This window comes from Cinclus cinclus, chromosome 7 (assembly GCF_963662255.1).
Source record: "Cinclus cinclus chromosome 7, bCinCin1.1, whole genome shotgun sequence".
In the NCBI taxonomy this organism is placed as follows: domain Eukaryota; kingdom Metazoa; phylum Chordata; class Aves; order Passeriformes; family Cinclidae; genus Cinclus; species Cinclus cinclus.
Genome location: NC_085052.1, coordinates 10124112 through 10151521, shown reverse-complemented (window position 1 = coordinate 10151521; position 27410 = coordinate 10124112). Strand labels below are relative to the sequence as shown.

Here is a 27410-nt window from a genome sequence, read left to right as displayed (position 1 = left end):
AGAACCCACCAGCAGCATAGCAACCAACTCTAAGTCTTTGCAGATATTAGAAAGGCTCTCAGTTTTGTTTTCTTCCTGGACCTCCCCCTGGCTGGACCACTGCTGCTGGCTGAGCAGTCAGGCAGGTGGCTGGGGATGGCAGTTCATCCCCTGTGACATTTTCCCCATTTACCTGTACTTCAGATCAGGACCCGTTTGAGACCACAACACTAGAAAAGGTAGGACATACCGAAGTGCCCCAAAGCACCACAAACAAACATTTCAAATGCATTTATTCCAACCACAGACATGTCACTGTTTTATACCAACCAGGAGAACATGGCCATTCTCCATCCCCTGAACTTCAGTGCTTCTCACCTGGGGTATTGCTTTCCCAAGTGGGCATTTAACACAAACAAGAATAACAGGAAAGACGAGGTGCTGGGACAGCTACAGAAAAGGGCTCATAAATAAATAAATCCCACTGGTATCCAACTGGTCAGCACCAGAACTGCCAGTAGTCAACACTTCCAAGGAGAAAAATAATGAATAAATAAATAAGGCCATGCTAGAGATGAAGTTTCCTACTTTTCACCACTCTATAGACTGTCCCAAGCCTTCCGTCATCCAGAGATCATATGAACACCCAACACAAACCCAAGCAGAATTTCTTCTTTCAAAGCCCTTGGGCTCCATTTGTAACCTAGAGCTTAATTCATTCTGTGGCAGACTCTTGCTCCTGCCAGGTAACTTTCCAGCAAGAAGAACAGATGGACTGAGACACTGGATTACATGCGCACAAGTGAAAAAATATTTAACAATTGCAACCAGGTGCAAACCTAGTAAGCAAATTAATTAAAATAAAACAAAAACCCAGACTGAAGAGAAATCATTCATTACAGCCACGGAAAGATTATTTCTCAACTCAAGCACATGTGTTGTGTCTCTTACAGGGAATGACACATTTTGGAGAGTGGGGGAAATATCAGTATTTAAACACAGGCAACTTATCACAATGCAAAAGTCTACATGAGACTCACTCAGGATGTCACCCAAAGGGCACAAGAAGAACAGCAGTTGGCTGAAGTGACAGGAATGACCAAGATGGAAGAACACAACTAATTTCAGATACAGAAATGTTTAATGGCGTTAAAGTGCTACTTTAATGGGGACCATATGCTAACATTTAAACACAATTCCACTGCACTGCTAAATATGGTTGTTTTTAATTTTTCATTTTATTTTACTTCTTTTTACCCAACCCTATCTAAAACAATAAAATAAATCTAAAGGACTGAAATTAACAACCCATTCAAATCAGCAATAAGTTATGAATTTTATAAAGCATTTTTTCCTCTTTTTTTTTTCTTAGTAATGAAGGGTAATTAAATTACTTAAGGATATACAAGGTTTCAAACAATGCCATAGGTGAAGACTCTATTAAGGTTTTTAAAACTCGGAAAACAAAATAATCCTGGCCATTAAAAAGACAAAAATAAAAAAGCAAAGCCCTCAAAGTGCAGGTTAGAATGCTTGTCTTGGAGAAAATTAGAAAACATTCGCTACAACAGCTCTTAACAGCACCTGCACAGATAAGATGGCAAGGCCCTTGGGAACAGGACGTGCAGTCAAAATGTTACATTAACATGAAAGACGTGCTGAGCTTAACTAGGTTAACTACTGGACTGGAACTTCAAAAGTCCGCAAAGGGAATGATTCTAAAAAGAAAACTGAAGAAACCCCCCAACAAACCTGGCCTCTTCCAGCTTAGCACAGCCTTCATCCGTTGTGTGCATGGCAAAAAAAAGGATCTTTGCGTTTCATTGGGTCAAGTGCTTCATCAAAACAGAGATCTTTTCATGGCATAAATTCATATAAAAGACATCTAAGGTTTCGTACAGACAAGCTCTAAAAAGATGCATCAGACTTAGCATGTTTTCCCTCCCAACACATTTACAAATGTTTATCAAAAAATCGCTTCAAATAAAAAGGTCATAGTGGCTCAGTATCTGGGCATGACTGTCTGGTGTGTCACCTCTCGAGTGCTGGTTTCATTCTGCCCTCAGCTGGCCGTGTGCCTGTGAGGGGCACACACCTACTGGGGACCTGCTGGCACTGGCACCGCCCCGGGCACGACAGCCCACCCTGTGCTGGTAGATTACAGGTGTGTACCTCTCGCTTCAGCCACGCTTCAGAGGTACTCACTGTTTAAAGGATGTCCAACAGAAAGCTGAGTTGAATGGTGGTCTCCCCTGAACATCGCTGCCCCTCTTCCTCTGGGCACAGAATAAGACCTTAATCATTATTGTCACTGTTATTCCTAGGCTACGTAAGCCTTCTTAGATTTCCTAGTACAATATGACAGCATTAGATTGTGATAAACTGTAGAATACAGTCCTTTTAGGACCACAAAAGCTCTTCAGAAGGGCCTAAATTAGGTTGTTCAATCTGAATGCAGTGTAAGAAATTTTGACATTTCTCAGATTTCATGACAGAAAGAAAGGGATGAGTCTCTAGTATCCTCTTTCAAACAATTCCAAATAAATTCAAAACAAAGTGTTTCATCACTAAGGTCTAGATTCAGGTCCCACAGAAACAAACAGATTCCATTGACTGCAAAGGGACTAGTGTTTGGCTTAACTTTTTGCCAGCAGAAATTTGGATTGGTAACATGACCAAATGAACAAATATGGGTTTCTGGGGAGGCTTCCTTTACCCAAAAAGCTTTATATACAGGTCTCTCCAGGACTAGTTGTCAACGTGTCAATTCTGAAAGAGGATACTGGCATCTAGGACCCAGTTTGATCACCCCAGTGAAATCATTCACCCTGCACTGTCTCACTTGGTTCTAGGAAGCAAACGAAAGCTTGACACTGGCGCTGGAGTAACCCTCATCACTCCCAATACTCTGCAAGCTGCTGTGATCATCAATGTCACTGATGCTGGTTGTGCTGATATTGTCCACTTCTCCATGGGAGAACTCTGTGCTTTCAACATCCACTTCAATCTCTTCTAGAAAGGGAAATGAGAGAAAAGCACACAGGTTAGCACTACACACCCAACTGCCCCCTTCATGCCAGCAAGCTCCTGGGACTGCCCCAACACAGGGAATGGAGCGGTCATCTGGCAGGAACTTTCAGTGTTCGCTCTGGAATGGGGTGGGCTGTGGTCATGATTTATAAAAAGACTAATACTAACTTGGAGTTCTTTGTAGGGATTGGCAAAGGGGTTTCACTCCTCCACATGCCAGTAACACCATCAGCATAGCTGAGCTACCCCACACACTGAGCTTGTGCTACTACCTCTTTCTTTGGATCTTTAATACCCCAGTGTTAGAAAAAAAGAAGAAACAGATAAAACTGAGTGCAAGAGAGAAAATGGAGCATGAAGTTAACCTGAAACATGTTAGTTGTTTGACACTATATTGCCAAAGCCAGGACCACGCACAATTACAATGCATTACCATGGGAATCTGGGTTACCCTCACACATACTCAGTGGATTTTGGAACAGACATCTTGTTTTTAAGAAAGACTTAAAAAACAAGGCATCTTGGTACCCATATTGTTCAGGAATTTTCCAAATAATTTTTGTTTTAAACTACACACTCACACGCAAACTGTACAACACCTTTTTGGTCTGTCAGTAAACACCAAACCATCTGTTCTCTCCACAGGTGCAGGACTGTTTTTAAAAAGGAAGCTGTCTTAATTCAGTTAGCCATTCAGCTATCTCTAGCCAGTTTTGACTGGAGAGATGAACTCTATGGGAAGTTTGGTAGCAGGGGCAGGGGGGTAAGCGTGTGGAACATTGGTTCCAGTCTCATTAGTAATATCTTCTTACATTTTCCTCTGTGTTGCCAAGAGATTCTGCAGTCCAAAAATCACAATAAGCATCTCAACTTCACCATCGCTTTCAATGCCGCAGAAATCAGATCAAGTTGACATCAACAACAATTCTTCTAGACTTAGAACTCATGCAAAATACTAAACTCTTCAAATGTATATCTGTGTGTATGTACCTGTGTGTGAGGAGAATCAGCAACCTAAACATCAAAGGCCATGAGAAGGGGAAGCTGAGAGTTAAGAAATGGATGAATCTCATTCTCTCACTACAGAGTCCAGGCAATTCCATGCTGGTTCAGAAACACCCACCTCGCTCCGAGTCCGAGTGATCCGAGGAAATGGTAGATCCAATGCTGTCCATTCGTATTCGCTCTATCTCCTGAGGACCCTGTAGTTGTTCCAGTCTTCTCTTTAGGAATCTTTGTTCTCGTTCCAGGTTCTCAAGCTGGTGTTGGCTTCTCCTCTCAGCCTCTTCAAGTTTCTGACATGATCAAATACAACTCAGTAATTAGTTTTATCCTTTTCTCCTTCCCTCCCACCTATACTGCCCTGCCACCTGCCTTGCTTACACCTTCCCAGTCCCAGAAGGATTCAACCTGCAAGTGCCCTGAACCAAGCTGCCTCGCAGTCTTCAAGCACAATGCCTTCTTCCCACGTCTTTCCACCTCTCAGGTCCTGATAAATCATAGCCATTAGTACAAAGAGTCTCTGAGGACTGAGCCTCTCCAGGGAAAATGCTGTGAATTGCAGCAGTTTGTGGGTCATTCCACCCGGGCTCTGATACCTGCATTACCGCCTCTGCCCACGCAGGGGCCTCAAACCCCCGAGCCAAGACACTCCAGGGCTTGTTACAAGCAGTGCCAACATCAAAACGTGCCCTGGGAGCTCTGTGCTCCTTACTGCATGGTTTAGAAGGATTTCTCAGATTTTTCTATTCAGCGAGTAATTTACATAACCTACTACAGATTTCTTTGATCACAGCTGGGAAATCTACCAGGGCACTGTTCTTTGTTTCCTACAACAAGTACATTGCATAAGGAGGAGTCATTTCAGGCTAACTCTGTCCCTTTGGCAGCAGTTTTCCTACCTCATCGCTGATCTTCCCTCTCTATATCCTGACCTGCAACGAAGTAATTCAGCTCTCCCAGATACTGACAATGCTGCATTTTCTTTTCATGTCTCACTTTGCCAAAAGTGGAGCTAGAAGAGCACTGGGTTAGCTGGAAGGTTCATACACGAAGCTCCAGCAAGCCAAACCTGTCTCACACTCTTGTGGTTTGTGCTAACGCTTTGGCAGTGGAAACTCAGTAGCACACCAGAAAAAAGCTCCATTTCCATCAAAATGCAGTCACTCATCAGTAGGTTTGTTTTTCTTTAAAGAGATGCACCTGCCAACAAATGATCGCAATACAGAACAAGATCCTTGCTCTTCAAATCCATCATTTTTTTGTAGTTAAGAAGTTCATGATGGACTCATCCAAAAATGTGGCTTCTGACAATGATAAACAGCTAACCAAAGGGGCAAGGCTTGCTTGCTCTTTTTATTTATTTATTTATTAACAGTGTCACGTTTCCTTCAACAGAGGCATCAAGGATGAGCAATTGCATTGCACTTTCCAAGAGCCCAGGCTGAAAGCAGCAGGGAAAGGCAGCTCTTACCTTGATATGTGCTTTGGCTTTGTTGAGCAGCCCAAGCGTGGTGTGCCGGGTGCAGTCTGGTCCGAGTGGTATCAGAACTTTTAAGCGTTCTAGACACAGGCGGAGGTGAGCTCGGCTGCATGGGGAGAACAGGAGGATCAGAGCAATGCTTTCTGCAAGGGAATGTGATTTCTTTCACTTCTGCCCCCCACAAAGCAGTTTTCAGGTTTCCCTGTTTCCACGCATCACAAGATTCCCCTAGGTACCAGCACAGACTGCCACTAAACTATTTACACTTCAAACATCAGCTGCTCCCCAATACTTGCATTATTGCTAACCTTTGACAGACACTGTTTATTTTCTTGTTGTCTGAACAGATAATCTGACTCATCTGGATGAACTTTGTGCAGGGGCAAAGGCACACAGGATATGGTACAAATAACTTAGGGATTTCCACTCTCTCTGAGCTGTTTGCTGTCTGTTTTGCTGAGAACTTTCACGAAAGCAGTTTTGAATGACTGCTACCCCCTGCATGCTTGTTCATTGCTAGCTCAGGGACATTTGCTATGAACTGACCTGAACACCCTCTTTTTACATGAAGTTAAGATCATCAATGAAAAAAATTGCCCATTCAAAACACTGAAACAATCCCTGGTGGCAATTAAAGGAGTGAGAGGGATAATAGCTCCCAAGAACTGCACTCTTACTCCTTCCTGGGCCCAGGTCTGAAACGCTGCTAGGGGCGCAAGGTCTGTGGGAATGAGAGAACCCAAGACCTTCCCCCAGGCAGACTTCTGACCTTGGCTCACATCTACAAAGACAGGCTCCAGCACAACAGCACTGCTGGTGATATGATCCATTTTCTGCGGAATATGGCAACATGTTCTGGGATAAATGGTTCAGGCAGCAGTGGCAACACACATCGTCCTCAGGCTGCAGAGGAAGACTGTTCCCACTGTTCTCTCCTCTGGATCACGTATGCAGGGATGAACAGCAGATTTATGCAAAACTATCGAGTGTGGGTTGCCTTTTTCCCCTCCCTCTCTCTTTCCCAGACATTAATGATTTATGTCCAAAGTTGTCATCCCAATCAATAACACAATGACATCAGCTTTACCATTCACATGCAAGAAACACCAGTGCAAAAGACTCTTGAAAGCCTATACCAGCTTCTGCTCATGCACAAAGAAACTGAATCTTAGCCTGATCCATCTCAATGAAGGGGAAGAAAAAAAAAAAAGAAAGAAAAGAGCACGGACAGTTCATTTCCATTTGTTTTCCAAATGCACTATTGCACCCAGTTTGAAAGGGGTGGGGGAGAGGAGTCTGTAATCAGGCAATTATGTCAGTGACAAGCAAGGATGATTAAGGGTGGAAGGGTCAGGGGTTTTGCTGATGAACTGTCAGCACAGGGGAGTGTTCACTGGCCGTGTTGTAGCTGTGAGATCCTCACAGTTTCTACCATAAATCTCTTTATGAAGGGTTCATCATTCTGTCTCAATAGCAGTCACAGGGCTGCATATGACCAGCAAGAGCCTTGAAGAAAACGTGTTTTCCATTAAACATTAACAAATACAGGGGTGGGGAAAGGGAAATCATAGTCTAAAAATCAAACTAAAAGAACAGTAATCACAGAAATCTCATCTCTTACTTCTTAACTTGCTCTAGGGCAAACCCCACTGTCATTAAACCCATATGGTGGACATGGGGATTTTTTTCCTACCTGGAAGACAGTTTTCAACACAGAGCTTGGTCAGGAGTGTACACCCACTACAGGTGTTTGCCCTGTGTCCCATGATCACTGAAAGAGTAAGCAATAAAAAAAGTATTGCTGGTTCACACTGGCACTACAGTTCATGTCATCCCTCGGGAGACTGGACACTGACTTCTTGCACAGAAATGAAGAGGAGAAGGATCTTGTGGGGTTTGAACCCTATTTTTGGATATACCACAGACTTCCTGAATGACCACACAGTCAAGTCACTGAGTCAGCTGTCAGAGCACAGGCATCAAGCTGCAGCACAGAGCAGCATGTGTCTCCTCACAGCACAAGTACCAGCTCCAGCCACACAATTCACCTATGGATCAGCACAAGTTAAAAACACAGCTTGAGCAGAGCTCAGATCTGGGGGCTCTACCTAACAGAAGACTGCTACATAGCATCTGCTACAGGCAGGTACCACAGACCTGGAGGCAGCTCCCAGCCCATGGTGAAAATTTGTGAATTATTTGTGTAACAGGAAAAAAAAGTTTGGGGAATCAACATTTAACCAGTGGCAAAGATAACACAGTCCACTCCCAAATGCAGAGAGAAATGGACAACACATCTACTGCCTGAACTTTGGGCTTATTCTCAGCACTGTGTTTTACCAGGAACTGGGAAGGTGCTGCACCAGGAACTGCAATTCCTGGAAGCAGCAATCAGCTTTGGACAGGAGCAAGCACTGGCTGGATTGCTGAGACAGCAATCAAAAGGGTGGCACTGATCTGCCACGTCAGAAGCTGGGTTACGTGCAGACTGAACAAGATGAACCCTGTTAAGCACCAGAAAGCTACAGGCAAAGGGCAAACCATGTAATAAAACCCCAGACACCTGAAAACCTTCCTGTTGTGCACCAGGACCACAGTGGACTGAAGGAGGTTACTGCTTGTCCCAGGCTCGTGCAGATCATTTTCAGAGAAGCCTCTCCTGCCCGTGGCTCTGCTGGCTGCTGGCCAAAGGCTGTGGCCTGCAGCAGGGGTGGTGGCCTCTGCCAGCACACCAGGCATCAGGAGGGGCCACCTGCCTGCGACATGAGTGTGGTGTGAGCTGATAAGCTCACAATGGCACATAGCATGGCTCAGGCTGCAAGCACACTGCAGGGGCTGGTGGTATTGGCTGAGCTAAGGCAGGTTTGGAAGAGGTTTGACCAAAGCCATTACTTCTGTGCTGCTGCTGGATTTTCTCCGTATTTTGCACTCCAAGCTGAGCCACACTGGGATAGGAAGGAGCAATCAACTGTCCTGGCATGTGAGCACATTGCTTTCCTTCAGACAGATCAAACTGAACAACTTCCCCAGCTGTTACCCCTCTGCAGCATTCAATACCTTCCTTACCTTTTTATTTTTCAAATCTAACTTAGTCACAGTCCTTGACATCTCTTAACTTGCAACAGCCCCAGTGGACCATGATGGGTTCTTAAACCATACTACAGGTCTGGCACACTGATGGGTGCATCAGAAATAAAACTCCAGAGCCCTGGGAGGAGATGGAGTCACTGCTCACTGGACTGGATGTGGCACAGAGGGCTATGGTCTAGCTGACAAAGTGGTGATCAGTCAGAAGTTAAACTCCGTGGTCTTGAAAGTCTTTTCCAACATAAATGATTTTGTGATTCTTTGAAAACCATCACAGAAGACTTAGCTAAAAGACCATTTCAGAGAGAAAGCAATCACAGAGGCATTAATCTTTCTTAACAAGTCCTGGAGCTGCCCCTGGGCAGCTGTAATTCCACAGGCCAGGCCATGATGTGTCTTTTCCCCTTGTTTACCTGGACTCTGCTGCAACATGGCTTTGACAATGCTGCAGGCTCTTGTTTTCAAAGAAAATACCAACATTGTACAGCCTCCAGACAAAGCCAGACGGCTTTCCATGTAAACCGCTGGATTATGCCAATATTTGACGCATCTGCCAATATCTAGAAAAACAAGTCTAAAAGCCCATATTGTTATATAACAGAGAAACAAGGCAGGCTTGGTGCGAAGGGCTGCTGCCTCTCGCTCTCTTGATCCTAAGGAAGACAGAGGATGACAGAAGGAGAATTCCAGTTTCAGCATGCTAGCTGCTGGGGAGATGGGAGAAGCTGGAGCCCTTCCTCCTGCCAAAATGGGAAAAAAATCAGACTCTCGCAGCAGCATCCCAAGCACACTGTAGGTACTTGATATGTTGAGAGAGAAATCCGTGAAGGATTTGAAATAAGGGGGCTCTCTACTTTCCCAAAGGATCAGCCTCTATATAAGGCCTAGTCCCCTCTTCCTGCTCAGCCTGATGAGAGGGAAAACTCCTGTTTAAGATTCCCATGTTGGGGGACATCGGGATGGCCAAAAAAGGACCAAATCACCTTAGAAGTTTCAGAAACCCAGAGCCAAACACAAGCCCTGTCCTGAAGAGCTGAGGATCACCCTTTTTCTTGTTTCACCTCGCCACCCTGGCTAGGACAGAACCCTTCTGATGCTTGTGTTTCCTCCCCTGTGTGGGGCCAGAAGGAGACTAGAACTAAGTTCCTCTGGGATGCGGAGGGCAAGCAGGGCAAGGATGCCTTCTCTTCTCTGACAGGAGCTGCAGTGGGTCAGAAGACTAAAGCAGAGGAAGGATGAGAAAGCCCAGCAGCCCCATAGCCCTGCCAGCAGAGCCACAAGCTGTAGACAGCTGCATGTGGAGGAAGGGAGTACTGGCCCTTAAAATGGCACCCCAGTGCTGCTCACTGGGTACCTGCCCTTCTCCCTGCTTTCCCTTTGTGCCTGTGCAAGAGCTTCTGACTGTATTTGGATTATCTGACTGTATCTGGATTATCTATTTCTACTCCCAGCTCCCCTCCAAGGTCCTCTGTCCTGAGCCTGTATCAGAGGGGAGCCTGCCTCTTGCTCTGTGCAGCCCCCCCCCACCTTGCACTTGGCTCTGCCTGGCTGCAGAGGGCTGTAATTTCACAGCCTGCTCTCCTCTCCAGCTCCCAATGACATCACCCACTCTGATTATATAAAGCACAGGGAGGAAGCCTTTATTTATGTGTGCTTTTTGCTCACAGCTTCAGCTGTCTCAGTGTACAACACACATGCAAATCCCATTGCAGGAACTGGGCTCTCTATCGCCTGAATCAAAACTGCACTGCAGAAAAAGGTGTGGGTGCAAAAGAAAGTCTCTGTTTCATTTCCCCAAACCTCTGAATATATTCTTGTGGAGTTTAGGTAGGAATACACCTAGCACAACACTCTGCACCTTAGCAAGCTGGGCACAAAGCCACCAGCTTCCTCCCTGCCTGGAAGTCCCTGGAGAGCTGAGGGATCTGTGCTGGCAGCTCCAAGCCTGGTCACAAAGTGGCTACACAGGGGCTGGAAACCTACCCCCCTAACAATGCCAGATGAGGTCCCTGCAAGGGCCAGCCCAGGGCTGTAAGGCCACTGACAGTTTCCCTCCCTGGGCCCTGGTGGGCTCAGCCAAGCCCCTGTGCACCCCTTGACAAGCAGGTGACCCTCATCGCTTGCTCCATCCTCCTCTGGTCAATGCTGCAGACAAGAGCCATCCCTGAATGCTAACATTGCCAGAGAGACAGCAGCTTCTTTGCCAGAAGTGGTTTGGGATTTGTGCAAAGTTCTTGCCGACTTCCACCATGGGCAGAAGCCATGGAAACTGAGGAAAGAAACTTCCTCTGCTGAGAAATCAGGCAAATGTGCACACACTCAGCTCTGGAGCAGCAGCAGGTTTACCAGACTCAGCATTACCCCCCCATCAGACACTGCTGAGAGACTTTGCTGAATCAAGACCCGAACATCTGCAAAACACACACACACACAGACACACACACATAAACTCACTCCTCATCTTTAAAAGATCAAGCATCCCTCCCAGCAGGAAATGACCAACTTGCCTCCAGTGGCAGTTCAAAATGCTGAATTCTTAATTTTGTATGTTGAAAGAAGGGAGCATCTGAGGGAAAAGAAAAGAATTTCCCATATATTTTTGTACTTGTGCCTCCAGGTCTATAGGGCATGAATTCAACAGTGGATTTAAGCATGTGCTCCACATTAGGAATATGCTCAAGTTCCACTGAGGCTAAATCAGACACTTGATCTCTAAGATACGTTAAAAAAAAAAAAAAATAGAACCAAACCAAAAGAACCAGAAGAAGGAGGATCCTAACATGGAAAAGGACATTACGATATGTCTCCTCTTCCCTCTAAGCCTTTGCAAAGTCGAATCTAATTTAACCCTGAAATTAGAAACCACCAACTTTGTTTGGATTTCAGAGTCTAACAGATTGCCTAAAAAATTCAGGAGGGATCACTGGTTAAAGAAAGCAATTCCTGGAGAAACACATGTGACCCCACATCAGTAACTCACAGTACAAGAACGATTTTAAGATAAAAGTAACGAGAAGCACATGCAAAAACCGCAGGGCAGGGAAAATACTGTTTCCTTCTAAAAGCAATTCACAGGTCAAAGACTGCTAATCTCCAAGAGCCATCATATGACTTGATGTTTTTCCCTTACTCTTGTCCCTGACCCCCCCAGCCCAGCCCCTCAGTGAGGTATCTGCTCCCTGCTTTACTGGCACTTGTTTCCAGTGAGGAAAGAAGCTTTTCCAAGTACCTGGAGGAGGCAGGAGCCCCTGCTGTCGCTGCTGCAGTGTGTTATGCAACTGCTGTGAGCCCTCTGGCCAGGCAAGAACGCTGCAGTGGCACCCGGCCAGCCTGCAATAAACACTCTCACACCCGCTCACCCTGGTTCCACAGGGCACACACATGTTTCAGAAGGAAATCTACCTCAGAAATACACAGCTAAAAGTTAATATTCTCCACCTGAGCTGTGAAATCACTCACAACGAGCCTTGCTTTTGGATTTTAAATCAGGTCTCTCTCCTCTTGATTGTTGTCCTGTGTTTGCTCCCAGCTGGAAGAGGATGCTTGCTCACCTGAACCTGTTTCCAGTCAATTTCTATCAGTGGCTCCCCTGCATGTAGGAGTATTTGTATTCCAAATGCTAATAAAATGTGCTGTGAAAATTAATTGAAAAAAAAGCCTTCATATATTTAAATTTTTAGATGTAAAGATTTACCATTCAAAATAAACAAACGAAAATTTAAGACCGACAATAAAAAGACGTGACAACATACTATAAAGAGGAATTTAAAGGAACAAAAAAGTTCTACAAGCAACATTTTCAGCTTCATCTTAACCATGTCAGGTCTGTCTGCAAAAGATAGAGACGAACATGCACCAAACTGTATTCTCAAATCAAGGGCAAAGGAAAAACAAACTGCAAATGATGAGATCTATGACCTAACACTGGTAAGAACAATAATAGAAATAATAAAAAAAAAACAAGCCCAAGGCAGTGCAGTTTTTCAAAGTCACACAAATCAATGCACCTCTGCCTGGTGACAGGCCACATACCAGGCAGGTAAGGGCTGGCACAGTGCATAAGAAAGCAGAGTCGTGAGTCAAGCCCCTAAGTGGCTACAAAATACAAACAGCAATGTACTGATGTACTCCACAACTGCAGCATTTTGTCCAAAGGCCACCTCAGTGACAAAACCCAAAGTGGGAAAGGGAGCATCTTACCAACCAACTGAAACACTCAGGAAAAAATGGCCAGTTTTGGGGCACACAAACCCTCCTCCCATCTGCAACAGAAGCTACAAGCCTTAAGGTAAGCATAAAGCAAGGGTTTTACCTGAAAATGTACTGCCCACACTCTCCACTGTACAGTTTGAAAGCCTCCATGCTACAAACCCTGACTGCCCCTGAGCACTGTGTGGCCTTGCACTGCAGCATGAGCACATGGCCATGTGCACCTTACACAGAAATTACCCCCAATTCTTCTTGATGGGAAGACTCATCACTGATGTCAACTTTAGAAGAGCTTCAGGTTCTTGGAAAACAGAAGCTGCAAGACCAAAAAACCTTTTGCCAAGTGATGCGTTGCCACCACTGGTCCCTTCCAACATTCCAACTACTGCAGTCTGGAGAAAGACATGATCTCTCCACCTCTTGCTGCATCACACATCTGTCAAAATCTCTGTGTTTCCTGGGATCCTTCTGGGTATGAAACTGAATATTGTTGAGAGAGGTCTCCTAATTATATTATGATTTTGAAGTCAAATTAATTACTTCAAAGTTTTCAAAGAGGGATAGAGTGAGGGGAAATCAGGCAACCTCCAATCCTTTGGTGAAATATGGGGGATCTGGCTGAAAGATTTGGATTCCCTGCAGTACAGGTGTCTCCTGGGCTGCAGTATGCAGCCATAAGTGACAGTTTTAGTTGTATCTCCCAGTATCTCCAGCCTGATCAGTCTGTTCACATTCTGCAGATGTTAAGTGCAAATCAGTCTGTTCAGTGGGTGCAGGGGTTGGCCTATATATACTCTGAGTTACATGGACACGTGACAGAGTATCCACCTCCCAGGATTCAAAGCCACAGCACTGCAGACACAGCTGTGAACAGGACACTTCTGAAAACTTGGGAATCTCACCCTCATCTCAGAGAGCCCTTCAGGCAGTAGAATTGCTCCCATCTCAAACTGAGTCTCTATTACCTTCCTTTTCACTCTCTTCTCTTCTTTGTTTGCTCTGCTCTACCACTCTATCGCCAGCTGCTGTCCTTCAGCCTGTCCAGGCTTGGTTTCTGTCCTCTTCTCTGACTGCCTCCTGGATTGGAAACTCTTTGGAACAAGTATACAGTTGCCAAATGCACAGACATTGAAACAGGTTCCTGTGACTGCACTCAAAATTACTAAATTAGGTTGATCCCAAATAATTACACTAAAGCAACACTATGATTCTGAAGCTGAAGTGATATATCCAGGACTAATTTTATTAATGGCATAACTTCTCAGCCTTTGGGTCCTATTTGTTGCACATCTTGAGGTTTTCTTCTTTGAACTATTGGGGTAGAAAACAGAAGCTTTGTTTAAACGAATAAAACAATGTCTAAAAAAAGATACTACCTGGAACCTCATAACTTCCAAAACTAGAAAAGGTAATGTCAAAATCTTTTGAATACTGATGCTCACAGTAATAAAAATTATGCCATTTTGGAAGATGCCTCCTCCAGAATGAACTCTACTGAGTTGCTTGGTAACATGACTGCTCATCCTTCCATAACCCCTTTGATCTTCAGATGCACTGATGGGACAGGGCTGCTTCAACTCAGTGGAAAAAGATCAAATGCAATAACCTGGGCTTCACAATGAGAAGGTGATGAGAGCAGCATAGGTGGCCCTCTGCCCAGTAGAGGACTGGAATCAATCAATGCCTGGCATTTTCTCTCACCCCTTCATTTTCATACAGATTTAACACCAACCTCAGCACCCATCCACCACTTTCTCTTCCCTACTCCCAGCTCCTCTGCGCCATTCCTTGCAAGAAATTTGGACAGTTATTAAGAGATGTCAAATAGCAACAGATGCTCTGGAGCAGATTTCCCCCTGAATTTATATATTGAGGAACTCCTATTATCGATCTTGGACATTAGCCAGAAAGTATTTTAATCCCTGGTAAATATAATTAAACATATTTTACTGTAGCACAAAAGACAATGTCACCACCTAAACCCCTTTTAGGCTGAGCTGTGCTCATAATAACATGCTAAACCAAACAGCCACTACAGGTCACAAATGTTCTACATCACGTTCTCCTTCCAACTTAAAAACACAGCCCAGGTGCCACTGGTATGGCCACATGTAGGTACCTCCTGCACAGGATCACTTGCCAACAACTTTTCAATGTGCTGCCAAGCATGCAGGTATTGCAATTTCCTGCCCTGGCCATAAGATATGGTTACGATCCTGCATTTGACTATCAGGGAACGTGCAAAGTAAGCCATAAACATCAACATGCAAGCCAGGCTGGTTAATTATAAAGCCAAGTCTAAAAAAACTCCATCTTTGTTAAAAGGCGGATAAAAAAACCCCTGCTCTTTAAATAGTCAGCAGTGTCCTGTGCCCTGGTTTTCACTAATACCATTGTAATTATCCTTCTAGGGATGCACAGTGTGCCCACAGCCACCAAGTCAGTGTAGTGTCCTCCTGCATGCTGCCAACATGCCTGCAAAGCAGCTGTGCCATTCATCAGAAACCTGCCTCCTTGCAGAGGAGGCACTAACCTGCTTTACTGCAACCTACGGATTTTCAGCTTTACTGCTAGAATTAGGTCACCAGCAAAGATAGCGAAGATTTTCCAAACTCTCCAGCTATTCCTGATTATTCTGTTTGGAGGTTTCCTGGCTATGCACCGTGCCTTTGAAATAAAGAGGTATTTTGAGATCCTGCAAGGTTTCTGCAGTCAGACACTGAGAAGCAGGGATGCTCTCACTCTATAATTCTCAATGGCCTCTAAAACTGCCAGGCAATGGGAAAGTTGTCCAGCTCAGATCTACTGCCACCATGTCCTTCCAGCCTCTCCAGAAGAAATAAGAAGATGGTGCACACCAGAAAACATGAATTAGCAAGGTTCTGCAGAGATCCTTGAAGACCCGTGCCTGCACTTGAGCCTGGCAGAACCCGAGGTAGCAGCCAGCTCCCCAGCAGGCCGTTGGACAGTAGCCACAGACTGGTCTCCTGCCTACAGCAGAAAAGCCACCCCTGGTCCACAGGGTGTCACAGCAGTAAAAGCACACACAGTAGCTCAAAGCCTCTGCTTCTTTGCAATACTAATGAAAGACACCTTAGACTTTGGTGCCTTTCAAATACAGTCAGGTTTCAAACTTGTACTTTCATTAACCAGCTGAAAGAAGCATTTGCTTTGTAAGACAGACACTTGCACATAACTAAAAAAGTAAAGGATGCTATCTATTAACTTGTTATTTGGGAAAACATATTTCCTGTTCTTAAAATCATGAGTGGAAAATTTGTCAATATCAATAATAGATTCTGATCTGGTACTAGAAGTTATTTTTGTCATTAACATAACTTTTTTTAATTACATGAGTAAGTTATTGCTACTAAGAATTTTTCCACTACATACTCTATTTTCTGAAGCTTACCTCATGGAAGAAAATTCCTAATGAAAACATATCTAAGAATGTGACCATTTGACATACTTGTATACACAAAATCTTTTAAGCCAGAAGGAAAGCATGTGCTCTTCATCTAATATCTCTTCACACTGTCAGAAATATTTAAGGAGTCATCAAATATCTACTGTACCTTTCAGGTATAGAGGGCATACATCTGGAACAAGGGAAGCAGTGCATGTAATTTCACCTCATAAAATTATTTTAAATTTAAACTCAAACTTCTCAGGGAAAATGAATTACTAGCCAAGGTCATTCTTAGATGTATGTTGGGAAAAAAAAAGCAGTAGGGAGGAGAACTTAAGAGATCTTAGCAGTATTTTTCCTACTGGATATGGATTTTTGCACAGAAAAATCAGCAATACTGTATTTCAAGAGGCTAGGAGCTAGCTAACATTAAGTGACAAATGGTTTTAACTCAAGTTACTTATCCATGTTACTCAGGAGATGAGCCTGAACAGAGCATAGCTCCCAGCAGACTGACAGCAGGTGAGCCATGTCCTGAACTCACACATACAGAGGTACCAGGAAAAAAAAAGAGATTTTAAAAGGAGGCACCAGTGAGTGTGAAAATACACCTTGCCTCTGTTTAGCTGGTGTGATGTGCTAATACAAACTGTTTCTTAATAAAGTTCTTCCAAAGAGGAGCCGAGTTTATTGCCTAGAGAATTAAAACAACATAAACTTCAGGGGAAAGAACAACACAAACCACCTGCCTTGTCCTTTGCCTTTGACTTATGCCTTCCTTATATTTTATTTTTCTCCTGCAGGAGTGTGTGAAGGCCAAGAGGGGTAAGATGGCTCAAACCTCAAACCAAGAAAAAGCACAGAGCTGGCTACTTGGAAACAACTTCCCTGAGCTGGAAGCAAGACAAAATTTATCTCTAACACATGCAAATTGTTCCATTTGCTTCAGCTCAACTATAGAACTTCTAGTGCTTTCAATAGTGTTCAAAAATCATTGTATAAAGTACAGGATGCTCTACCTAGTGAATTTTTGATTGGCTGGAGAAGACCACTAGAACCACCCCTCCTTGGGTCTTCAATACCACAAATGGATACAAATTTGATTCCCCCAAACCAAGAACAGCTGTAGTTGAGTAAACTAACAATTGCAGGAGAATTAGCTGCCTTATGATTTCTGACCCTGTATTTTCCCAGCAGGAAAAGGGTTAGGACACCACTTGGAACAAACCAGACACTGAAAGGTTCATGGCTTGTTTTGGAAAGAAATATTATTTAAAAAGATAAAGAGAGAGGATCTGGAACACCTACTCCTCTGGTTTGGTGAAATTAATTTCCATTTGCTCTTGCTATTTGCTTTGCTAAAATAACCACATGACCTTACAGAAATACCTGCAGCAGCATCACTTTATAATCACAGTCATATCCACCTTCCTTTCTCTTTTGTAGTACTTATGTCACATTCAGAGCTTCATGAACGTAGGCAAGATTCACTACTGCTTCACTATCAGATATTTTATTTTCTATTACATCCCATCCTGGGACAACTCCTTATTGCTTTCAAAAAACACTACTGTTAAAAATCATAGCTAAACAACAACAAAAAAGATCATTTTCTCCAAACGCAATTCACCTAGAGAGAGCCTCTGACGGTTTCCCTCAGCATGAGAGGCAAACTGCAAACCAGAAGGATGAATTTTGACTTTCCTAGTGCTGTGCTAGCCAGGAATGGCAGAGCTTGCAGGCACTTTCAGGAAGGGCAAAGTAGCAAACTGGAGATGACATTTCCACAAGCAGGAAAGGGTTATGCAGCAGGCAAATTCTCATCATTCTTTAAATGAGAATCAGACCTGTCCACAGACAGCTTGCATGACCCCAGGTAAATCCTTCAGGAACTGAAGTATGCACCACTCATCCACAAAATGGAGTTAATCCTAATTCCCACATGGAATACTGCACAGCTATAGCTACTCTTGGTTTTCAGGTGCTCATGTAGCTCAGAAATGACAATGGTGTGGGAAGAGCCAAGAGACTAGGATTCTCTGGGAAGCCAAATCAACCAGCTTTCTCTGGTAGTTAATAAGGCTAAGAGTACAACATGGCAACATTTCCCAAAATGGATCAGTAACTCCTCACTACTCCATATACTTCACTCCATATATGCAGCAAAAATCTATCTGAGATCTTTTCTTACCTCTGTCCCAAGAAATTCTCAAGATGGAATTTCAAAGTTTAGTCATAATCAGGAAGACAAGATGAAGGGTGTATTGTTGACCCTGCAGCCAAGCAGTCCTAAAACTTAACTTCTTTAAAACCTTTAGTTTCTGATGTCCTACTGTTAATCCCATTATGGTTTACGCCCCATAAAAAAGATACACCACAGTAGGTCAGACATCACACTATTTTAAAAAACAAACACCTACATAGGATGCTTCCTCTTCTTTCTGTTTTTTAAATGCAAAGGTTATACTGGCTCAGTGGTTTTATGTGGGGGAAAGGAAACACAACTCTGGGTGCTGGGATGCCCCAAGTACCACCAGAATTGCAGGGAAGATTACAAGAGTTGGCAAGATTAATCACACTTTTCACACTAAATAACAGAACAATAATAATTTTAAAAATCTCCTTTGAAATAATAACATCCTTCAAGAACCTCATGCTATTTGCTTTCCCTGAAGGGCTGAGGGAAAGCACAAGCCAGTGCTGTCTGCACAGACCTGGGAGCCAGCCAGGAGGGCTTATGGGAGTCCCCTGCTTGTGTACCACAGCTTTTCACTCTGACTGCTGCTGAACACTTCCAGTGTGCCCAACACACAGTACAAACCCCTTCCCATTCTGCTCTTTCCCCACCACATATATTCTTTGCAGAGACCACCGCAACATACAAGTCAAAGAAATTCCAAAAAGATACTCATGACTCCAGAGAGTCTTCACATGTTTTCCTGAAGTATATGACACTAGATATAACATTTCGCTTCTCCTCTCCTTTTGTAATCCCTTCACTGAGATGTATCCCCATAGTGCTTTTTTCAGTGAACACCAAGCCTGTAAGATGTTTTTTCAAGCCAAGAAAAGTTTAAAAGAGGTCACACTATGGAGAACAGGTTCTGCACATTTCCTAAGAGGGTCATACTACATAGAACATCCATGGGAGATGAAGTGTTCCCATTCAGTTTCCCACTTTTTTTGGCATTGAAGTTGCTCTTTGGGTTAGGTGAAGTAGGAAATGCACGCATTGGTAAAAGAAAAGGTCAATTATTTTGTTACCCACATTTGTCTATCTCAGCCAGAACTCCTCAGCATACTTTGAAGGTATCACTCTAACAGAGTGATTCTTGCTATGGAAGTTGACTGCTATATTCAGCATTTGTGACTCTTCACACTCACAGAGGCACTCAGCTTTGGACAGCTTTTTCTCTTCCTTTGAACAATGCAGAAATAATTTTCTTCTTAGTTGGATGTTAGACAAAATTTGCTGGCAGTAACCACAGTTAATCAGGGCAATAGGCTGCACTGCTTTCCTATGTAATCCTGCTGTCAAATGCTTTTAAGGCCATGCTAGATTGGCACCTGCCAGAAAAGCTTTAGATGGAGCTTATCTTGCCATGAGATGAGGGGACCAAATAAGCACTGCAGGCTCCTCTCAGCCCCATCCCTGACAGAAAACTTCAGAAACCACAGAAATCTGAAGAACACAGCTTCTAGCTCTCCTTTAGGTACAGGGCCTGAGCCAGCTGCAGGGGCAGCATGCTAAGTCTCCAGAAACCTCTCTGAGGTTTGACTCGGGTGACAGAGCAGAAGATCTGCTCCAGAGTGGCAGCTGCAGCTGGCAAAGGGCATTAATGCCATGTGTGTGGGAGCAGGTGGGCAAAGTAAAAGGGAGGATCCTGAGGCATCTGCAAGGCACTGTTTCCATTAGCAGAGTGAGACAGCTCCCTGCCGTGCACATTGGCAAGGAAAGACCAGGAGCAAAGCAAATAGCAGGAGGGATTGAAGGGAAGAGGAACCCCCCACCCCAAGTGCTGAATCCAGCTGCACCCCAGCAAGCCTCGCAGTTACACAGGTGCAAACTTGGAAAAGGGCAGACAGCTCTGAGGAGCACCAGGATCCACTCTATGAGAAACGCTGGAAACAAACACAGATCAAAGGGAAACACCAAGCTGTATACACAGCTGGGGCTGTTTTCCCCTGTTAAAAAGAGAAGGGTTGAGTAGGTTTTAACTGCAAGCTCTTTGTGTGTGCTTGCACGTAACTGTGCATCTGGGTAAACGCGCGTACTCGCCCCACGCTTGGCCTCCTGACATTACCAGAGTGCAGCCAATGAATGGTATTTTCCAAGCTGTGTGGAAGATTCCCACATAGCTGGGCAAAACCTGACTGGGCAACCCACAACTCAACCCACCCCAGGGAACAAGACAAAATAGGTGGAAATAAATTACATGGGAGATACAAAGCAACCTCTGTTTTAGCCTCTGATTTCCACAATAAACCTGCTGCACTGCTCCTCCTTTTAGAATGACTCATTTGAACAATTTCATTGCGTTTCCAGAAGGAGCAGAACAATTCCCATCTAAGGGCTGGGCTTTTACCATGTAGAATTAGGACGAATTATCCAACTGTTCAGCAGGTTGTGTCTTTAAGTAGTACTGTAATTCTCTCCTGAGAGGAAAATGTGGATAGCACATTGCCCAGAACTTTCTGGGAGAGCCAAAGCAATCCTTCCTGGACAATCCAGCTCTGAGAGAAAGATGAGAGGAACACACTGCAGTAGCACATGGAAATGCTGGCAGCTTCTTGTTGTCAGATCTTGGAACACTCTTGGCTGACCAGACTCTTTTTCAAGGCTAGTGACAGCCACAGTGGGCTCCTCAGGGCTGATCTCACCTCTGGATCTTCCTGTTCTCCTCCTTTTCTTTTCTGGGATGTACACAAGGAGATCTTCCCATAGAGAAATAAGCAGCAAAATCAAGTCTGGCATGAACTACCTTTCCACATATCCCTCCTGATGGTTGTATGGCTTTGCCAGCCTTCACCCACATGGAAGGGTCTTTGCTCTTCTCTTGATTAAGTGGGTGTATTTGTAGTAAAGGGGCAGTGTCTATTAAATGCCCTGCTTTTCTTTTTGCATTATTCACTGTCCTGGACAGTAAGGAACCTTGGCACTGCTCCCCAAATGACTCTGCATAACTACGGCACTAGAGACAACTAGAGAAGAGCAACAACTGCCCAAGTGAAGGAGCAAGTATTCACCCAAGAGCCATTAAGAGCTGTGCTTCTAAATGATTCAGATGCTTTTAGATATTCCACCTTGGCTCAGCAACCAGACAACTCAGAGATAGCAGCCTGCACTTGACTCTGTAAGCATGACTAAATTTTGTGCAGCTGTTTACTATCTACCATGATAAAAACCACACCCTTAGCATAGGAACTATCAGTCTGGACCATGTGTGAATCCACTGATACCTTGCACAGAGTCTGCTTCTATAAAAGTAATGCTGCATTTCAAACTCATGTCCTGTTTTCACTGCTGGCTTCATGAATAAGCTTTTCTGTAACCAATCCCTCCTTCCCTCAGACCCTCCTGTGCAGAAACCCTTGTACAGACAGTTACAAGATCACTCCGTAACTGCTACATCCCCTTTCCTGCCTCACCTTTTGTGAGCTGAACATGCTCATTTGCAAAATCTCCCATTCACAGCAATCTGTTCTTCATCCTGAGCCTTATAAGTACTCAACTCCCAGGCAGAAAAAAAAAAAAAAGAGAAAAAAGCATCCATGCTTTCCAAAAGCTTTACATTTTTTCCTTAAATAACTTATGTTGCTTTATGAATGTACTTTCAAAGGTAAATAATTAACAGGCAAGAGGGACAGAAAATCTTATTACACAGCTAATGGGAAGTGATGCTCAGGCAGCAGTGTACCCATCAAGTATAGCTTCAGAAGACAGACCCTAGGCTTTCTTAATGGAACACTGGGCTGAAAACCTGACTGATGCAGGGCTTTCTCTGCATTCCTCCAGACTCAGACAAATCCAAAGTCTTTATCTGAGATTCAGCCTGCATCTAACAGACTCAAGTCTGCTTCACTTCTGAAAAACAGGATACTCCAATTTGGCACAGGCACTGTAAAGAACAACCACAAAGAGCACTATGATCTGAGATGATGATCAGTATTTCCACACAAATTCAAACTCCCAAATACAGAAGGGACACTGGTAGATTACACCATCTACTGCTATGTTCTGCCATGGCCCTGATGTAATCCTCTCCCTGATAAAGCCCTGTCCACGTTATCCACTTGTTTCATGTGAGAATTCCTGACCCTTGGTTGCACACTGCCTATTTTAATTGTTTTATGTTTTTCTCATGCACTGTTTGGGAGGAAGCCTGTGAGATCTGTTTGCCCACAGCTATGCAAACTACTCAGGGTGACCAGCACCATTTGCAGCCACAGAACCACAGCAACTGCAAGGTGGAGCCCTTCTCCCCTTCACCAGACAAGGTTGTGAACACCTGTCACACACTTGCATTTACCATTACAGCACTCAAAACGAGGAGTTAGACATTACTGCTGCCTCCCAAAGCAGCAAATGTGCCTACACTTTGTGTCCCTCTTTTCTTTCCTTATGGGAGAAGGTGTCATGCAGGACCTCCTGGCCCTGGCCAACACTGAGGGGACAGAAGGACACAGAGGGATACAAGAAGTGAGTATGAAGTTTTGAAAGAAGGTGGGATAAGGGAAACTTGTGTGAAGAAGAGAAAAGGCAAGCAACCAGCTGGAGATGTGGGTCAATGAAGCAAAGGACAGGGTCAATGCAAACTTGTCCCTGCTACTTTTCTTCATCTAGGCACTAGCTCTATGCATGCTTCTGCTTCTCACCTGGCAGAGGTCCCACCACAAGACACCTGAGGGCATCTCACACTTCCCATCTTCCTTTGGAATACAAGGTTAGAGATTATCAAAGCTGTCATACTTTGGTAAAAATGGGCCACATACAGAAAAGAGAACAAGAGCATGTTTCCTTCATTTCCTATCCTACTTCCTTTGGTTATTAGAAATCTGCACGGGCTACATTATTACATGTACCAGATGTAGATCCATACATACAATTCTAACTTCTGCCCCAAAAGTACAAGGTCCTGAAATTTGTCGTTAACAGGTGATTTGTCTCAAAATTATATTCCTATTACCTCATCTTCCCTACAGCAGAAATTCCCAGCTGGCTTTTAACTACCAATGCTCTCAGGCCCACAAGCAATATTAGTCACTTGAACATGAAAAGTTGTTGCAGGACTGCTGGCTCTCAGCACCTCAAAGCGCACCCTGGAAAAAAAAAAAAAAAAAAAAAACCAACAAAAAAAAAACAAGCATGCAAAGTCTCCATTTAGGAGAGAGCTGGTAAGTACAGGGCAATGACATGACTGAAAACTGAGCCAGAAAAGCTGAATGCCTGACTTCCTACCTGGGGCCAGAGGTCCAAGCTCACCAATTACAGAGGGCATTTGTCCTCTGTAAAACTTTTTGAGGTCAGCCATAAATATACAGAACTGGAGAGGGTTCAGAAAGAAACCTATGAAAGATTGAAAGAAAACTATGGCAGTGCACCCAAGCAGAAATCTGAGGATGCAAGCTTGGGAAGAGGCTCAGGAACCACAGCAGGCAATGATGCACTCCACTGGTGACCTCTGATTTGCTGCAGAGACCTGACTGCAGAGAACGTTTCTTTCGAAGATGGGGGTTTCCTCTCAAGTCTCTCTTCTGAGAGGCAGGATGATGAAAGGATTCTCAGCATCAGAGCTTTATGACAAGGCCAAGCAGATTGTGCTGACAGTTCTTTCTACACCATGGGAGAAAAACACAGCAGAAAGTGCCCCAAACATGTCTTAGTTAAAAAGGGCTTTGTGATAAGTATCTGTTTCTGAAAAATGGCTTATAACAGTGATTTTATTGTGCAACACTGTTGAAACAAAAACATTTTTCTTTGTGACAGTTTATCCAAAATAGTAGTATTGTTCTTTTCCTTCTTCTTTCTTCAACAGCTATCAGATTCCTAAGGGAGGTGCAGAGATCTGGGAGCAGAAACATGATAGGCATGCATACATTCTTCACCGCATCACTTTGAATAAAAAAAAATAAATCATACTGAAACTTGAAATTCCTATATGAGCAGTACTAAAGGACTTTCAATAAAATGTGGATCATTTTGTTTCCTTCAAATCTTGGCATGGAGACTAACTGTCCCTTTGCAGCAGCAGTACTCAGAGTCCAGAATGTTCAGCAACCTAGCCAATGTGAAACAAAGCCTTTGCAGACTTTCAGTTGTAACTGAATCAAAATGCTGCTTCTGCCCAAGGAGGCACTTTGCATGAGCAAAGGTGGTCAGCCTTCTCCTGTGTTCCATCAGTGACTGGCGAGTTCTCAGAGCAATGGAAAGAAACAGCAAAAGGCAGACTGACACTAAATAACACTGGCTGAGCCTGAACATATCCAGAAAGAACAGCTCTCTGACAGCCTTACTCCAAAAACCACCAGCTTCACCCTATCCAGGTTAGGCAAAAACAACAACAGCACTGTAATACGTAATCCTGATCTCCTAAAACAGAAACATGCTGCAGCTCTGTTGAAAATTGTTAGTCCCAGCTGAAAACAGCATCTGTCATCTGAGCAACAGTTGAAGACAGCTTACTACCTCCAGCTCTTGTTCCACACTGGCCTTGGAGACAGGAGAGTCTAGCTACAGTTCCCACAAGGAGCAAGTTGGATCAGTGCATGCTCTGACCTTTGGATGTGTCAAAGAAAGATGCATGCTCAGCTGTGTTGGACACAGTTTGACTGCTGCAAGGAACATCACAGATTCCAAGTTTTATTAATGAGGAAAACAATATGTACTGTCAACATTTGGTACATGAAGTTAGCATGAAAACAAAGGCCACTCCAGAGAACAAATGAAATTTACTGGATTAGTTTCTTGTTCCAGCTCTCTTGATAAATAGCATAGAACTCAACACCACATTGATTAGTTGTTTCAAGACAAACACTGATCAGATTGCCTTGGCAAGTATATATAGCACTACAAAAGCACAATCATCCTTGTCTATTCAGAGTAGCAAGGAATCACCATACTTTCATTTCCCTTCCCTCTATCTTTCCCAGCCTAGACAGCTTGTCTGCACTACTTAAAAGCTCTACCTTAAATGCTGTTCCTAAGACACACTCAAAGCCCTTGCTCTAAAGAAACAGAGCCAAACAGTGCAAATGCTGCAGAGCCTCAGAAGGCCCTCACGTTTCAGTGCAAGCTGACCCAGGTCATGGTTCTCTCCTCGACATTCAGTAGGGTTTTTTCTTTATGTTATCCACTGCCTCAGATAGGCACCCGAGCACAACAGTCAGCTCTGGGTGAGAAACCACCCTGGAGAACCACTTTGCAATAAACAGTCTCTCACGTCAAAGAAAGAATGGCTGAGGAACCACTGAAGATGGGGAATTCTGGTAAGAGTCAGGCTAAAAACCACAGTACTGGATCCTTGCTATGTGTTCGTCTTCTTTGCTTCTGATCCTCAAAAGATATCAGACAGAAAGGATGTTACACCACTTCACTATGTGCTTTTACACAAAACAAACTTGGTATAGAAGTTTGTCACCTTTAGACTTTTTTCTTTTTCTTTCTAAATGATGTACTTTTGCACTGAAAATTCTATTTTCAGTGATCCCTAGGTCTCTACTTCCTTGGATCTATCTTTTGTTTGAATTATTGTTACCATAAGAAAAATAATGCTCTCATAACTCATTCTCTACCCAATTACTCAGCTTTGTTTTCCTTCCTTCTGCTGTATTACAAAGCAATCATCATCAAAACCTAATAGAGCAACATATGATATACAGAAAAATGCTGGGGGTTTTTTTATTTGTTTGTTTGTTTTTAATTTTTATTTTTTAAAATCAGATCAATAGCATTACAAAACTCTTTATTGTTCTGCCAGGAGATGTAACTTTTCTGACAGACACCACCACTCTGTTGGTCTACCAGAACTGCCACTTCACAGAGCAGCAGAAAGTCACCTCAGAGCTGTGTGTCTTCCCTTAATACCACACTGACCACATCCTCCTAACAGTGGCATGTGTCTAAAATGTTCATAGACAACAGCTAACACCACTATCTGTGTAACACACAACATTCACCCTCAGCCTGAATTTCATTTGTTATCCTTTTTTCGAAAATGTTACACTTGCAAAGTTCATCTTTCAGTCACATGCTTTTTCCTGTTTTCTTTCAGCAAAGGATGAAGTGGTGCTTACACACCAGGTTCTTTGGTAGGCCTTTTAGAGGACTAAAAAGTATCATTTTAGTTACATATTGCAGCAAATGAAAAGAATGCTGGTTTCTTGTTTAAATGCAAGCTATGACTCATCCTGAGCAGAGATAAACTGAAACACATACCCATTAAATAAAACTTTTCAGTGTGAGAATTAATGACAGATAATAAGTATAAATTAACTTTAATATTTTGCAACAAACAAAGTCCCTTATATAAATGTCACTGCAATCTTTTCAAATTAAAGAAAAGAAATCAAAGCTAGAAGAGGAGTCATTTAAATATTACAGCAAACGTTTGGTACCAAATCAAACAGCTCAACCAGTGGAGTGCTCTGGAGTGCAATATTTTCAAGCAGTAGACCTTAAAAAACCGCTTCAATTTATAGGGCATTTTCTACATTAAAGGGGTACACATTAAAACATCATCAGCTCTGCAATACTGAGTCCAAGTTAAATCACATACTCAAAAAGGAGAAGAGCATTTTGTTTTACTAATATTCTCTTTCTACTGCTTGAAAGAAACTCTGTGTAATTGTTGAATGGGTTAAACCAATATGAAACTGAGCATAAAAAGACTGCTGTTCACAGACAAGAAGGGAAAAAAACAGAGTCAGAGACCTAATAGTGGACAATTTTGAAAATTATAGTGTATGTCAATAACAGAGATAACAGTGAGATTCAGAAGGAAAAATCTCAAATAATAGGGAAAATGAGCACCTGTCAGCCACAAAGCCATTAGTATCAGGGCTTTTATATTTGCAACAGTTAAGTCTGGAGACACTGACAAACTTGACAACACAGCAAATAAAACATGGAGCAGGGGAACACAGGAAGCAATCCCCCTCACTCAGAAAACACTGCTGTGGAGTCTGAAAAGAAATGTTTCCAGTATGAAACTAGCT

General features: G+C 43.5%; 1 protein-coding gene across 7 annotated transcripts in view; it reads right to left on the bottom strand.

Moving 5' to 3' along the window:
* Positions 1-255: 255 nt before the first annotated feature.
* Positions 256-27410, bottom strand: part of MXI1 (MAX interactor 1, dimerization protein) — a 56526-nt gene continuing 29371 nt past the window's right edge. For 2 of the 7 annotated variants that reach the window (XM_062496798.1, XM_062496802.1), the window contains exons 4-6: positions 5483-5597; positions 4133-4304; positions 256-2991 (exon numbers count right to left, since the gene is read on the bottom strand). In XM_062496798.1, the coding sequence (XP_062352782.1) occupies positions 2828-2991; positions 4133-4304; positions 5483-5597 (451 nt within the window). In that variant the 3' untranslated portion in view covers positions 256-2827. The other 5 variants (XM_062496800.1, XR_009933361.1, XR_009933362.1 and 2 more) reach the window with 5 other exon arrangements.